At 46.3% G+C, this 16,096-nt stretch overlaps 2 protein-coding genes across 3 annotated transcripts in view; one reads left to right on the top strand and one right to left on the bottom strand.

The window, feature by feature from the left end:
* LOC100119247 (zwei Ig domain protein zig-8) overlaps nucleotides 1-14,377 on the bottom strand; it is a 131,617-nt gene extending 117,240 nt beyond the window's left edge. Inside the window, exon 1 of one of the 2 annotated variants that reach the window (XM_003427238.5) lies at nucleotides 14,185-14,377. The gene's annotated coding sequence lies outside the window, so the exon portion shown is untranslated. Of the gene's footprint in view, nucleotides 1-2,754; nucleotides 3,776-14,184 lie in introns of those variants that run through there. The other variant, XM_016984393.3, reaches the window with a different exon arrangement.
* A 52-nt stretch (nucleotides 14,378-14,429) lies between these two features.
* LOC100116681 (28S ribosomal protein S11, mitochondrial) lies at nucleotides 14,430-15,668 on the top strand. The gene is made up of 5 exons (XM_001602708.5): nucleotides 14,430-14,880; nucleotides 14,958-15,085; nucleotides 15,157-15,257; nucleotides 15,333-15,398; nucleotides 15,469-15,668. Exons 1-5 carry the CDS (start codon nucleotides 14,645-14,647, stop codon nucleotides 15,574-15,576), a joined length of 639 nt encoding a protein of 212 aa, XP_001602758.1. The 5' UTR covers nucleotides 14,430-14,644; the 3' UTR covers nucleotides 15,577-15,668.
* The last annotated feature ends 428 nt before the right edge of the window (nucleotides 15,669-16,096 follow it).

The following is a 16,096-nucleotide window of genomic DNA, read 5'->3' as shown; positions in this document are numbered from 1 at the left end:
TAATTAATTTGACTGCTGGGTTCTATCGTTTTGGTTAATTAAACGTGAGAGCACGTGCTGTGCTTAAAGTACGAATTAATTTAACATGTTTGTAACGATGATGTAAAAAATCAGAATAATAATGCACATAACAATGTGAGTATGCGTTAGATTTCAGAGAATGAAAAGAAAATCGGGCGCGCGTGCATAATATCTGGCTGCAGATATAAAACGGGCATTTTTATTTCCTTAAACGTACACCTAGGTCGGTTTGAACGATGTCTGGCAAGCGTTCAACTTCGGAACCATGCATCGCTCTATACTAGCAGTAGAGCTCGCTTAAATGTTTTTGAGCAACTTTGAGATTAATTTCGTTTCTTTTTCAGCCTAACCGACTGCGCGAATTCACGAGATTTTTTAATCGACGCGTCTCGCGTTTGCGACAAACCGTTTGACGATAAGCAGACAAAGCGAGTAGATGGAGAGCAATCCAGTTGAATTCCAGCAATTAATTGCCGACTCCGAGAGAAGCAGGTAAGCACTGTATACACTTCACGAACCGACACTAGACCGGTTTGTCAATCAATTTTAATCCAGCCGCTCTCGGTGCCCGAGAAAGCGAGATAAAGCCAAAAATACATTTTTCAACGCGCGCACGAAACGCAGCTGCGCGTAATAACCTGGAGTTAAAACGCAATTAAGCAAATCGCGCTACCGGTATAATTAGAGCATTTATCAAGATCCGACTGCGCGTCTGAACATCAATTGAACGTATACTGCAGCGGCAGCGGTGGCAGTAGCAGAGGGAAATATAAAATGCTCGCTCTCGCGCACAGCCATTTCATAGCCACACATAAACACGGGTCGGATACTAGTTTCAAAAGCAGCCTGCATTTTTCACAGCCGTATAAACACTCTCTTTACGCAATGCCGCTCTCCCGGCTTCTGAAACATCCAGCGAGTGAAAAGGGAAGGCTGCATGCGCGGAACTTTATTTCGCGCCACAAAAGAAGGCCAAAGGATCATATACACGCGGCAACGGCGGCGGCGAGAATTGTTAACCCTCCCTTCTTTCTCTCCATCTCTGTGTGTAGCATCAGTGCGACTTGTGGGTGTTTTGCCAAAGTACCGAAAGGGGATCCTTAATGAGAGTTTAGCGCGGCGGTATAGTATATAGTCAATATTGGCCGCTACCGGCGCTCTTTGTTTTCCAACATGCAAAGACCTTTGCTCGCTTTTCTTGCCGTGTTATACCAACGCCTCTCTCTCTCTCTCTCTCTCTCTCTCTCTCTCTCTCTCTCTCTCTCTCTCTCTCTCTCTTTCTCTCTGCGAAAGCTTATCTCCCCTAATAATTTCCATACGACGCCTTATACAGGGGGAGGCCGTGCGCGCTACTGCTACTACTGCTGCTGTGGAGGGTAGTAATCAAATCGAGGCGTGATTTCATAATCTATGTGTGCACGCGTTAACGCTTTGATGAATTTGTATTACACGTAATGCAGTCTGCTTGATGCAATCTGGAAATCTAGGTTATCTCGCGGCGTTGATTCTTCCGTACCGTTGGTAGAAATTTTTTGCAAATTGCGAAACGAGACTGCGTCACAATATCGAGTGGCTTTATACGAAGAGCAGCGAAGCGGCTCGATAATGTATATAATACATTTAAAAATCGCCGTGCAGGCTTGTCGTTGGTATTGTTCTTATAGGCGATAATGACGGAAGAGCTCGAGAGAATCCTTTCATCGTTCTGTAATCGAGTAATCGTTTTCTTCGCAGCAGCAGCTTTGATCGAGTGGCTTTCAGCGCTCATAATTGTATCGATGATAATGGAAAAGTGAAAATGATAAAAAGAGCGAGAGGAAGATGACGAAGTGGTGAGGACGGATGAAAAGACGGAAAAGCGTCGAGGGTCGAGCGCCACACTCACACACACACACACACACACACACTGGATACACTCACTCACACGGGTATAGAGAAAAAGAGATCCAATCTATTTTCTAGATTCGACAAGGCTATTCTCCCTCTATGCTGCGGGGAGGCTCTCGTCGCGAATAAAATCACGGTCCAACCGGGCGTTATCCTGAAATATACTAGCGGGACGAGGGTCTCGTGTGTGTGTTCGGTGGCGCGGCTATACCGACGCTCGCGGGCTGACTATTAAGAAGAGACTAGAGAAGACGTCCGGACATGAAAAAGGTGTAGCCCTCTGGCCGGCACAAAGGGATAGAAGCTAGAGGATATATTCGGCGACGCGCGCACGAGATATAAATCCTCTCGATGATCATCGCGGCGGGTCTCCTCTTCTTCTTTTTTTTTCTCTCTAAAAATTATGCAAAAACAAAAATGATTCTCCCGCGGGCCTATACGTGACCGGATTATCCCTCTTCGACTCGGCCGCGCGCGAGCTGCTATATGGAATATATATCACCCCCGCGGTTACCCCACGGGTATGAGAGGCGAACGAAGACGAAAGAAAAAACTGTCATACTCTTCGCGACCCTTAATAAATCCTCCACCGCAGCTCGCTGACCCCTTGTATGTGATCAAGCTCGAATATATTATCGTCCCGCTCTCGGGAGGAGGAAGGAGCTTCTTGCCCGGTGTCCTCCATGCAAATAAACTAGTTCGACTTGGTATCATAATTTTTCCCGTTTCCACTCCATATCGCAAAGTTTTGCGAGAAAGAAAAAGGCACAGATCGCGTAGCTGATACGGGGTGGGTGGGAGAAAGGGGTGCAGGAGGTGTGTATCGGTGGAAATGCGGCCACTCACGTTTGCCAGGCGAGAAAGTGTGTCAGCGGGGCTGAGCCTCGTCGATCGCGCGGTGGTCCCGCAATAGTGAGATCGGCTGCGAGTCGAGGGCGTTGCGTGCAGGTGTGAGGATGCTGGTGATAACGCCTCCCCCTTCGACCTCTCAGGCGTTGTCGTCAGGGCAGCGCTGGGCCGTTGCAGCCGGGCCCGTCATGCTGAGACCTGCTGCTGCTGCTGCTTCCTCTTCTTGCTATACCCTCACGCACCATCCAGCGTAGCACTTGTTTATGGAGGAACAACAACTCATGCACTTTGATTTTTCCTCAATTTTTACGCGGGCGATACTCTCACGGCGGTAACAGCATCCCCCGAGCGAAACAAACAAACAACGAGCACTTGTTCACAGTGGGCACGACTCCGAGGATAAACACAGCCGGTAAATTAGCAGGTTACGCAGTGACGCGACGATAGTAGGCGGAAGAAAAAGTGGCAGAAGAACGAGTAGAAGAAGTAACTGGCTCGGGAGCTGAGGGATGAGAACACTGACTCTAAGCCCGGCATATCACTGTCATCTCGCGCGCGAGAGCGAGCTCTATACTGTCGGCCACAGCCCGCCAAGGCACACTCACACACACTCTTCCTCTCTGGCAAGTTTCTCTTCTTCCTTCGCACGAAACTGTGTCACTATCTTTCTCTCCCTCTCTCTCTCTCTCGCTTTAGGTGTCATAGGTCGAATTCACGCCTCTTTATTATCATCCGCGCACGAAAACTCGAGGTGTATCTATGTATAGGAGTGTATTCCTGGTGAACCGCACGGCCGAGGTAAAACTCGAGAGCTAGCTCCTGACACACGACACAGCTCGCTTGAATGCCGCGCGCGCGCGCGAGTACAGTCCAAGAGCGCGCAGCAGCCCTAGGACGGTGATCGCCCTCTCTCACCCCCTCTCTCCCTCCCTCTTGCGCCCTCTCTGTATTTTCCACCCCTTCTCCGGTGACCCCCTCCAAGCTGATATCCCTGCGCAGAGAGAGTCGGGTATACACTGGCTGCAGAGGGAGTAGCATCACGCCGTCGCCGAGCTAACCCCCCACCAGTAGCTATGCGCGAGCTAGGGGGGGGGGCAAAAGGGCGGCGCAGGCGTTTTGCTGCACCGACGCATTGATCCCAGGAATTCTCTCTCTCTCCCTCTCTCTCTCTCTCTCTCTCTCTCTCTCTCTCTCTCTCTCTGCGGCGGTGGCGGCGGCGGAGGAGAGCTGCGCCCTGACAGAACTTTGTGTTTCTCTCTGCACAGCCTGGTATTCACTTTCTCGCTCCTGTCCGTTGTGGACGTACGCCTCGATATGTATGTGTGTGAGAGAGCTCGCGCGATGGCAAACAAATCTCGGGATCTCGTTTCGCGGATTTTTCGATGGGGGTGTCTCACTCCGACGATGTGTCTGATGCGAAGCTTCTTTTTTACTCGAAGGGGAGGGGGGGAGAGAGAAGACGCGAGACGACGAGGTAAATAACGGGGGAGATCTTTGTGAAAGAGAGTGGGAAATTGAAGAGGTAACGAACGGCGAATTGATGCGAGAGAAAGGGGGTGAGGGAGCGACCGGAGGGGTCGAAAAGAAATATTGCGGCTCGATGGGTTAAGGGACACGACCTTGCAACCAGATCTTCGACGTTTATCGCTACATCCTTGTTGCTTATACTCGACGACGTTTGCCGACTCTGAGCGATTGCAGTGGCTCAATTTGGAGGCATGTTTCGGTTTCGGTATATGTTTAAAGTGTCAGCACCAGGCTTGTTGCTTAGTGGGACTCGTAAAAGAGAGCTTGAATGAATGTGCAAACGTCGGTATTTATATGAAGAGACTCGGACTGAAACCAGCGGAATATTTTCAAAAAGTAGACGTGAGCGCAGACGTAAAAAGTCTATTGCACAGCTTCGGAGAAAAGCCAACTACATGCTGATATTAAGTTTCATATATTGCGTTTATACAGATATGCACTTCAGGGAAAAAATTTTCAAAATATACACGCGTCGATTTCGAGCATACGTATGGAGTTTATTGGTTAAACGTTCGGTTGCGTGACTGAACCAATTAACCATTAGCTTTACCCATTGTCAGAGGGTCCTTAAAGGCAGACTTCGAAAAATTAAATTCTTATTGAGAGATTTCCAATCGTAAAAACTAGTACGGTCATTTTAGTATAAGCGCTTTTTCGTGGAAAATTCAATTTTCAACGATGTTTGTCGACGAATATTTTCCACGAATCTTCGATGAAATTGAACGTGCAATGTAATCCTTTATTTTTATTCCGATTTCGAGAACAAAGTTTTACTCGATCATCAAGGTAATTCATTATTTAATAACTAGTAACAATAATTTAACTGTGATGAAATTATTCGCACATTATAATTCTGACATATAAGTTGGAATTATACAGAGGCTGGTACAAAAGCTGATTTTCGACCGATACCGACGGGGTTTCTAGAATTCAAAGAAATTCCTCAACTCTGAAAATTGTATGCCCATCGGTAAATTAAAAGCATCAGCTCTATATACACAAGTCGAAAGCAATGTAAATTAATTCCTAAGTATAAAAGCCAAATATTTGCGCGGCCATCAGTTACTCGGAAAGAAAAGCTCTCTCTCCTTCTCCTTCTCTCTCCGGCAAAAAAAGTAATGAAAAATGAAAAGCTAGCGCAACGAAGTTGGGATGAAAATTACATAATACACGAGCCTGCCGCCGCGGAGAAAAAGAGCCGGACCCTGTGGGGGTGGAAAAAGGCAAAGTGAAAAAGAGAAGCTGACGGTCTCTCGACTAAAGGATATTCTATACATGTGTTGCACGACTTCGAAATCGCTTGATATGCGCGAGAGTGAGTGCGGAAGAAAATATCGAGGTCGAATTTCCGAATCTCATTAACGCCGGCAAATTATACATGTGCTATATGTGTAGACTCACACGCGGCTCCAGAAGTAACTATCTAGCTATCCATCTCGCTCCGCTGGCTGCTGCTGCTCTCTTCCTCTTTCGCGCCGCGCGTAACTAGCTAGAGCTAGACTCGCGCGAGTAAACAGCGCGCGAGTGAATTCCGAAAGTTTAGCGCATCGCGGTAATGGAGTGTATCCTTCAGTCTCGGAAGATGGAATCCACTTATCTCTCCGCGGGTTCTATGTACGTTTGTAAGTGCGGGGGGCTTATAATTTTCGAAACACCGGGGATATTTCTTCTCTCAGTCGGCTCTCTCTCTCTCTCTCTCTCTCTCTCCGTGTCCCTTTCGTGGAGAGGGAGAAGTGTAGTATGTACATGAAAGGGAGTGAATCGACCGATTGAAGTCCTGCGAGAGCTTGAGAGAGAGAGAGAGAGAGAGAGAGAGAGAGAGAGATCCTTAGAGGCCGCGCGCTTTGTGTAAAAATTAGATTAGATACGACGAGCCAGTTCCCCATCTCTCGGTCGTCTCTTATTCCCTTTCTCGCTTTTTTTATACATATATATAGCTTCTCCTTTTTTCCTTAGCCCGCGCGCCCTCTTCAATCCGCTCTCTTTCTCTCTCAGCCTCTCTTACATTTAGCCTTTTCCCTTCAAACAGAAACGCGGCTCGGACACTTCTGCGAATAGACTTGTTTGAATTCCATGCTCGTTAAGAGTCGAGATAGCGTTTTCATAGCGCGCGGCCTTAATTGTGTAGGCTGGCGGGTTAAATTAACCGGCGCCTTTTTCCCCTACCGCGCAATGTTTAATCTGAATTTTCAGGTAATTAAACCGTAAGTGTGTTTGCACAAAATGATCCGCCATGTATACCTGAGCAGCTTCGTTAGAGCCGTTTCCTTCAGCTTGTTATCCCGAGACAGCGTCCCCCGACCCCTTTTCCCGCACCCCTTTCTCCATATTACATAAAGCCGTGCGAGCTTGCGAACGAGTTTTTAGGCTAAATAAATTTGGTTTTCCCGAGTAGGACACGACGTGCGACGCGAGCTTCCGAGAGTGGATTTGCTGAAAAAATATTTAGCTCGCGTGGGCCGCCACGACGGTTATGCGTACGCGCAAAGCGAGAGAGGAAGAGAAAAAATATGCGCGGCTAAGTGCACCAGCAGCGCGGGTTCTTTGCACACCCCGGCGCGGCCAGAGAGCCGAGGGTTAGAGCGAGGAACGCGCGCGTGTCTGCAGCCTCGTCCTCTCCTACTACGCTGAATGAGCGGAGATACTTGAAACATTTACGCGCCTCGTGTGTGCGTGTTAGCCAAATGCGTGATGTCGTTTGTGAAAGCACGTCGCAAACAACTTGCCTCCTCTCGTCGTGGGATGCCAAAGATAAAAAAAGAGAGAAGAGTAGGATATAACGAGAGACAGAGAGAGAGAGAGAGAGTCTGCTGCATGCGTTTTAGGGGTAAAAGTGCGGGAAAAAATCTTACGTGATTATGATAAAAAGTATGAACATTTTTTCCGAGTCCCCGCTGCTTTGCCTAAAGTTGAGTAATTAACGCGGTGTTTCGCGGTGTTACGAGGTAGCGTACGTTTACATGTATTTACTTTGTAATTAATTGGATTTCACGTGAAATTTTAATTAAATGTCATAAAGCGGGCGTTTCGTAATATAAAAGATTGATTTCCGAGAATCGCCTATGCACGTGGGCGTAGGTTTCCAATATGATAATGCGGGTGCATAATTTACTTTACAAATGCCTGTTTAACCAGTGTACAACAAGAATATTAATAAAATTGCACATTCCTGTTTTATAGACCTGCCAATCCAGACTTAATTTTACTTTTTGAAAAAACAATCGCTCGGAGTAAGTTTTTTATTTGATTTGTTATTTCTACATGCAACCCGTACCAACATGACTACCAAAACAAAGAGTTTGAATAAAAAAAAAGGATTTTTAGCGATGAATTAAACTTTTTTGAAAGCATTACGTGAAAGCAATTGTCAGCCCTTTATTAAACCGTCAGAAAATGCAATAACCAAACATTCCAATCGGCTGCTTTTGTCCAAAAGTGGAATCGAGTTCAGGTTGATACGTCGATAAAAAAAGAACTGCATCATGCCCTTACGACCATCCATACTGGTTATCATCGCTATCAATTATATATTTTCACTTTAATATATACAATAGAACAAATGTAGAATATTACATTCAAATCAGCACAAATTTAGCAAGAATTTAGATTATTTAAAAATTAATATTTCAAAGAAATATTAATTCGATCTAGCTCAATGCCCAGCTTCATTAAAATATATTATTTAATAATCCAAATTAAGTAATTTGATGATTTGCACTCGTAAGGTTTCGTTAATATTGGATCATGGGAAAAAGTACAACCGAATGAAATCATAGGAATTATTGTTACTAATCAATCATTTAATTAAAAACATAGGAAACGAAGAAACATAATTAAATTGCAGCGCATTTGATTGTTCATACACGGCTGACGTAATACAGCAGTGTAATTTTATCAAAAGAGCCAATCGCTGCCGTGCGCAGCTAGCGCTATTGATTACATAAAAACAGAGCTTATACGAGCGTTATTGAGTTAACATGGAAACGTGCATAGGCGCGGGGTTACAGGCCTTCCGTAAGGGCGCTGAATTTACGCGTCGAAAATGCATATTTTCGAGGGCATAAGTAAATAAACGGCCCACACCCGCTCTCTCCCTCTCTCAGTCTATATCGACAATACGGTTATAGCGCGGGTCGTTACGCGGTCGCGCAGCTGTATACGCGTATATACCGGACTATATAGCCGCACTGCTCATCGGCTCACACCGTGATATAACTGCGATACGGCGATGCATAGATACGGCGCATAAGAGGCTCTCAGGCTCGTCGAAACAAATATGCTCCGCAGAGAACGCGAGGGGCTGCAACGCGCGCGCACACACACACACAGCGACTAAGCCAGGGTTATTTATTAGTGGCGACGAGATATGAAAGAGACTCTTCTTATGTACAAGTGCACAGAGTAGAGCATCGTCTGCCTATATATCCAGTACTCGCACACTGCGTTATATATGTCTCTGGTGTAAATAAATTTCGACTGTCTTTCTCTCTCTCCGCGGCGTATTGGCTCTGGCGTTTTCCGTATAATAGCGTGAGGCGCGTGCCGGGTCTATTTCCTTGTCGTGCCTCCCCATCTCTTTTGCACACACATACACAATGGGGTGGAGGCTTCCCATACCCCCCTGGACGAATTGGTGAAGCCTCTCTCTCGCTATGATCAAATCGTCCGCAGGCTTTCTCCGATGCTGTTATATCGAACGCGACAGATACACTGCGTACACCTTTTGGCGAGGACAGTTGATGCCCCGGACGAGGCATATGGCATTCTGCGTGCGATGTGCGTACGTGCGAGCGTATATAGATATAGATATACGTATGGGCGACGCTTGACATTAGGGACTCGTAATCCGGCACGAGGTTCCTCGGGGGAGAGAGCCGACTACGTGCGCTGGCTGCTGCAGCACGCACGTCGCGTGGCGTCCTAATTGATTTTTGACACGTTGAAAAATACGGTTCCCGGCGTTATTACGTCGGCCGCGCAAGTGTATTACACACACACACACACACACACACTCGCAGTATTGCATCTCTATCTCTCTCGCTCTCTGTTTGCTCGCGCGAATGGAACACTTTTATATTCTTCTCTCGATATTAATCTAGTGGACAAACATCCATGCAGCCGACAATTATCGCTCGTGCCGGGGAAGAAGAATCGAAAATGAAAGTGTTTCTCATAGTCGGTCCATAGCAGCGCCTACGGGGGTTTGACGTGTTTTTTGTTCTCTTCGAGCCTTTGAAGGTTAGAATACGGAGAAAATGGATACTTTAAACAAAATAAGTTTTCAACGTGTTTTCAATGAAAAAGCAAAAACAGCCGAAGACGTTGCAAACAATATAGTAGGTAGCTATATATAGCAGTGTGGCACGAGTAATAAAATAATGTATAAAGTAGCGTTTGATGTCGCGCGCGCGAACGCGGCAGTGAGAAAGAGCGGGAAAATTTAATAAGCCGGGCTAGAAATGGGGCGCGCGAGAGAAGGTAGAGGGGACAGGAACAAGTGCCTACTTAAAAAATTACGAATTCTCCGAGAGACTTCCGCGCTCGGTGATGCGACAGTTTTCGCTTTTTTCAACCTGATTAAATGCGTTTTATGCCATATACACACACACACATATACGGGGGGCCACTTTCACAAGTAGAGAGTATAGAGTAGCTTCTCTCTGTCAAGTGGGCAGGAAAAATGTTAATAAGTTTTGGCCTCTCGTAAAATCGAGCGCGGAAGCGCAGAGAGATATTATATTATACGTTGCCGTGACCGATCCATCATACAGGTTCTCCAGAAGACTTCGGTATATATATATATATATATATATATATATATATATATATATATAATAGATCGAGCGAAAATCGGCTTCCGATGCGCAGTTCTCTCTCGTCGCCTAATGATTTTCGTGCAAGCTAGCGTGATATTGCGCGCGCGCGAGAGAGAGAGAGAGAGAGAGAGAGAGAGACGGCTTTACGGCTCGGGTCGGTTCCTTTTCTGCATGAGCCCGCAGCAGCTCTCTACTCGGAGCTCGCGCTTTTCTTCTAACATGAGTTACGAGCCTGTCGGGATTCCGGCTGGAATTTCGTAATATCTTTGAGACGAGATAATGCAGACTTACACACGGAGTTTATACTCGAGTATATTTTGGTACGTCGTTGTTGTTGCAGCGTATTTTTGCAGCTGAATTATTTATCAATTACACATACGCGAGCATGTGCAGCATCCAATTATTTCTCGCTCGTCGCTGACAATATTTTCAGAATACATAACCACGCGCGAGCGCATAGCTCTCGTAAAAAGTATTTTTTCCCCCTTCATGCGCGCGAAACTAATGAAATTCTCGTAATTTAATTGTACGACTTTTTTACACGAAAAACGCGCGTGTATTCCGAGAGCGTAAACACAAAAACTAATATACGCCCTGTTGTACGCGTTCGGCGTGTGTCGTCCCCATTCCTATCTTCGTTTTACGCGCCAGCATAATTATAAATGCTCGCGCGCGCTCTGCACGCACACAGGGCAGCAGCGCAGTGGCCCTCGTTAACGCTATGGCATGTCGCTCTGATAAATTAAATAAGCCGTTGCGTTGTGTCTCTTCTTTTCCCTTCGTTCGACAAATCCGCGAGCTAAAAAGTCCTGTACAACACATATACGCTTATAACGAGCTGCAGCAGCACACACTGAGGAGAAAAGCAAGAAACGCGCGCGCGCGTGGGCTGCGCTGCCGAACCGAAACGTTGTATATCTACTTAGCGATTTCGCTTCGTTGGCTGTCTTCCTCTCTCGTGAGTGCGCTAGCTCGTGATATACCTCGCGCACGACGTCACTATGTCCTTCCGTTGCGAGGGTGCGACAAATCCTTCTTTCTGTGCGCGTGTGTACACACACACACATACGCAGGAAGCGGGTAGTGAGCTACCGAGAAGGATGGCGCAAAAACGCCGAGGAGGCATTCAGTGGATTCGCGTGCCTGGAAAATTTTTCGACGCCCCCTCTTCTTGCTCGAACAAGCATATTTTTGCCCTCGAGCCTTGGCTCGTCTGCTGTTATACACACGCACGTACGCGCTGTCGTTGTATAATATGTCCATGGAAAAAAATCTTTACAACAGGCGCGAATCGATTCGTTTGCATATTTATTGCTGGTTATAACTGTAGAAGGATGCGTGTGTTTCGATGACGGGATGAGGTTTCACAACCGTGAAATGGGATATAATAGAAGTACAGCATGCAAAATATCAATTTCGCCGATACATATAAGTGTTTTGTGTAAAAATTTTCAATTTGTTTCTAATAAAAAGCTTTTCGAATAAAACAGAATATTTTTGTTTGTCAGTAATAACAATAACTGCACAATTCGAGTAAGTGCGTTATTAAAAACACGAGTTTTTCAGAGAAGTGTACGCGACGATTAATTAATTAATGAAAAACGATGCTATCGGAGTTTTTTAAACTAACGAGCGCAATTTTATGCTTTCTTTACACGTTATATCGAGATTTTGCCGGAGCCGCTCTATTCACACTAGAATGTAAATGCAGGAAGATGAGTATGACAGGGAGTTTGCGCGCCGACGGAATACTGTAAAACTTCCATAAAATTCTACTACCGGTTCATAAAATATAGGCCGAACGATAATATTGTCTTGGCCGTAAAACTCTACGGAATAATAGCTCTCGCACATCGTTAAATTGCAAGACGAGGCTCTCTTAACTAATGCATCGACGTAAATACTCGGCTCTCTGCTCGAAAGGATGAGGAAAATAAAAAATAAACGACCGCAGACTCTCTCTCTCTCTCTCTCTTTTCCAGGGCCGCAGAGTAAACAAGAATTAGACGTTTAAATAGCCGCGATTAAATCGACGCTCGTCACGAAGTAAGTATCGTAGAGGCGAAAAAAAAATGATTACGCACATCACCCCGAATAAAATATGAGCAGCAGTGGGTGTCCAATCGTGTGTAAGAAAAGCGAACGTCGTGTTACACGAAGGCGCAATGGCATCTGATGATGTACAAGCATATTCGAGTGGACAGACCTATTCAGGCTGTGTGTAACAGCGGCAAAACTGCGGCGATTGGATGCGGAAAAAAATGTAGTCGGCTGGGGCGACATTCAATGGAGAGAAAGAAAAATACGAAGAAATCTATATCGAGAGATTCTTCCGATTCCCTTGGCTGAAGGGTGACTGTTTAACCGATGGCTGAGCAATTCGTAAAATTATTTTTATACGTGTTATGAAGTCGAGCGAAAGTCAACACACGCGGAGGTCTTGTTTCAGATTCGCTCAATTACGATCCATTTATCAAAGAGCGGAATGAGGCTGCTCCAACAGAGCTGTGTTCTTTATTTCGATATATCTTGTGGCAATATACATTTCGTTGAATTTTGCTTTTCGAATAATAGTTTATTCGCCGAGCATTTATTATTCAATAACGTAAAAAAAAAACGAAATTCGAGACTATATTTTCGTAGCTTTATTGATGCTTGAAACATAGTATACAGAGAGATAAACACCATAATTTTCCGTCCGCCCGCTAATAGGAACAAGAGGAAGGCGGAGAATGAGTTTTTCTCAAACCACAGGCTATACACCGGGGTGCTGACGCAACACTTTCAGCTGTAATACCCAGGCAGCTGTGTACAGGCTTCGATTGTTTTCGTTGTTAAAAATACCAAAAGCCCGCGCAGAACCTCCCGCAAAAATTTCCATTTTCATCCACGCTTTCATAACTCTCCCGCCAAAACTTCATAACCATAACGGCTAACAAGCCCTCCCACTACCTATACACACAGCTTCGATATAAAAAATCAGCCACGCGCGCCCTCTCCAGCCGTATTCTCTTTTCCTCGGCAAATTGCGAGTTTCCCTCTCAGAAAAAGACTGTCGCGCGCATGAATAGTAACGCAGCGTGACAGCCTCGCATCAAGGAGAGAGACGCGACGGGCTTCTTAATAGTTGCCACTTCAACTTCACCCACACGATTCTCTCTCTCTCTCTCTCTCTCTCTCTCTCTCTCTCTCTCTCTCTCTCTCTCTCTCTCACCCCAGCCAATTTCCCGCTGCTACTACTTTTTCCACGTCTTCGGTCCGCATTATTCGCGATTTCGCTTTCCAGCTCTCTTCCCTCAGACGCTACGGCACACGTCCACTCATTTTCTCCCTCAAAGCCAGTTTCTTTCCCCCATACACACGCACACACACATACACACGTAGCTCGCGGTGCACAGAGAGAAGAGAGAGAGAGAGAGAGAGAGAGAGAGAGGGCGAATGTTGTTGCGGTTGAAGAAGTTTCGTAAAAGCATGTAATCTCGTTCCAAGTAGATTAATTCTATAGAAAGTTGAGGAATACTGAATTACCAGCGCGAGCGCGCGCTGCGCAAAGTCAGTTTTCGTGGTTGCAGCAAGTTTCAAAGTACCGTTCGTTAATTTATACACAATGAGCGCCGCGAAGGGGGAGAGAAGAGAATCGAGGGACCACCATCAGCAGCACCGTGTGCTAAAACTGGAAAAGGCCATGCCCGCGAGTGAGAGAGAGAGAGAGAGAGAGAGAGAGAGAGAGAGAGAGAGAGAGAGAGAGAAGAGAGCACACGCCAAGTTCCGCGAGGGACTAACCCCGTGTTTTACTCGGGCAAATGGCAAATTTACTCGCTGCTTTGAATTTCCTCGAGCCCACTTTATAATTATTTAGCTCGAGAGAGGGCTTTGGCACATATACGCAGACTCTGCTCTGCGGGGCGGCTGTCGCATCAGGTGCCTAACCTAGAGCGCGCGGGAATAGCTGCGTCGCTGGATCGATACTCGGGCCGAGTGCAGCGTTATCCCGCGCGCGAAGAATAAAAAGGAGAGAAAAGAGCCTGCGGAGCCCTCATCTGGGACACGGCCAGTGAATTCGCGCAATGAAGCTTGGACTTACCGGTGCTGCAGCGGCTTCTCCTTTCGATTACCCTCTGCCGATGATGGCTGATGCTTGTTACTTCGCTGCAGGCTTCTATGTCAGGACGGCCGAATTACCCAGCTGAATTGCGGCGAACCGTCGATTTCCTGCATGCTTGATGCCGTTTGCGCGATAACGGAAACACGCGCGACTTAGCCGCGGCCGAACACTCGCACTGGACCTCTCCGTGCGTTTGTTCGCGAGCGACTGACGAACAGAGATGGCGACGCTGCTCTAACCGTCGTCCGTCACTCTTATCTGCTGTCGGTAAGTCATCTTCATCCGGACATCCGTTACGGTGCGCTGTTGTTTGCGCGACTCGAACTGCAGAGGGCCGGGTTTGTTGTGTTGAGTTTTTGCTCTTCTGCTCGGCTGCCTTGCTTTCGGTGCAACGGCTCGATACAGCGTATAGTTTATATGTTTGTTTATTGTAAGGAAAATGTTTAGACCGGCTTTGAACTTGCTGAGGTTGATGCCAGGGTCGACTGCGACTCTAGTGAAAACGACGCAGATCAACGAACTCGCGAACCCAGTGTTGCTGTCGCGGTCTCTGCACCTAACCTCCAATGTCGCCAAGGAGAGGAGAGATCTAAGAACTTACAGAATGTCGATGCCGGGCAAAGACGAGGGCACTGCAGGAGAAAAATCCGTTGACATCGATGGTCTTGGAGTACAGTAGGTTTATTGCACTGCTTGTTTACAAATCTGTCTGGTTCTGGGATGAATTTTCAATTGCTACACGCTGGTTTCAGAGAGGATCTTTTCCCCGATGAGAATACGCCAAACAGATTATTCGATGGTATTCCCTACAAAGAGCTGCCTATATTTAACATAAAGGTCACTCCCAACAACACCATCATAACTCTCACAGATTTCAAAGGTAATACTGTCGAAATATACGGTATACTTTGGTAGTAGATACTGAAAAATGGAATGTGATATCTGTTGCAGGAGGTGTACACATATTGAAATCGTGCGGTACTGAAGGCTTTAGAACTGCCAGGAAAGGAACTAATATTGCGGCACAGACAACTGCTATTTCTATAAGCACAGTTAGTAACACTTCCCAGTTTTCATGCGGTATTATACCGTTGAGTTCATACAACATAGAATGCTTTGTTTTGCAGAAAGCTCAGTCCATAGGTGTTAGAACTGCAAGAGTGCGAATCCGAGGCATAGGTCCTGGTCGATTGGTATGTTATTCAAGACAATGGAAATAGATTGTAAAGAACAATCATAATTTATTTGTCTCAATGCTTTCAGGCTGCCATCAAGGGTCTTCAAATGGGAGGCACTAATATCGTATCCATCACAGACAACACCCACGTGTCGTGGTGTCCACCCAGACCAAGAAAACAGAGACGTGTCTAAGCAGAGTAATTGAAAACTAAGTTTATGAATAATTAAGATTCTCTTCAACGCCAATGTAAGTGAAATAAAGGACAGAGTTTATTACCAGTTAATCACCCGTGTTTTCGTGTCGACAGGACTAATCCAAGCCATTTGCGTTTTACGAACAGCTATAGATCTTACGTTGTCGAAGATGATGTGTAATGCGTCAGCTCAAAGTGGGCATTAGTTCGCGTTGAATAGAAAGGCCGTAGCGCGAGCTGCGGCTGCAGCCTCGTCATCATTATTGGGTAGAATAAGCACGTTCGCCCGCATATACGAGCAAGGTTTATGCGACTCGCGGGACCGAGGCGACTGTAACGTTAGCTCTGCAATTACTGTCATTACGTTTGGCTATAAAGTCGCGGCGAATTTATGCCCCGCGGCTGCAGCGCCGCTGCATGTGGCGGCGGCAACATTGGTCCTTTGCTCACAACAAGAGACAGGGGGAGAGAGAGAGAGAAAGCCACAACCTCGTTAAGCTGCTGTATATCGGTGAGAT

Source organism: Nasonia vitripennis, chromosome 3, assembly GCF_009193385.2.
Source record: "Nasonia vitripennis strain AsymCx chromosome 3, Nvit_psr_1.1, whole genome shotgun sequence".
NCBI classification, from domain to species: Eukaryota; Metazoa; Arthropoda; class Insecta; order Hymenoptera; family Pteromalidae; genus Nasonia; species Nasonia vitripennis.
This window is presented reverse-complemented; position numbering and strand designations above follow the sequence as displayed.

Coding starts and splice junctions, on each gene's coding strand:
- LOC100116681 (XM_001602708.5), top strand. CDS start 14,645: ATGTTTAGACCGGCTTTGAACTTGCTGAGGTTGATGCCAGGGTCGACT. Junction 14,881..14,957: donor ATCGATGGTCTTGGAGTACA/GTAGGTTTATTG, acceptor CGCTGGTTTCAG/AGAGGATCTTTTCCCCGATG. Junction 15,399..15,468: donor GCATAGGTCCTGGTCGATTG/GTATGTTATTCA, acceptor CAATGCTTTCAG/GCTGCCATCAAGGGTCTTCA.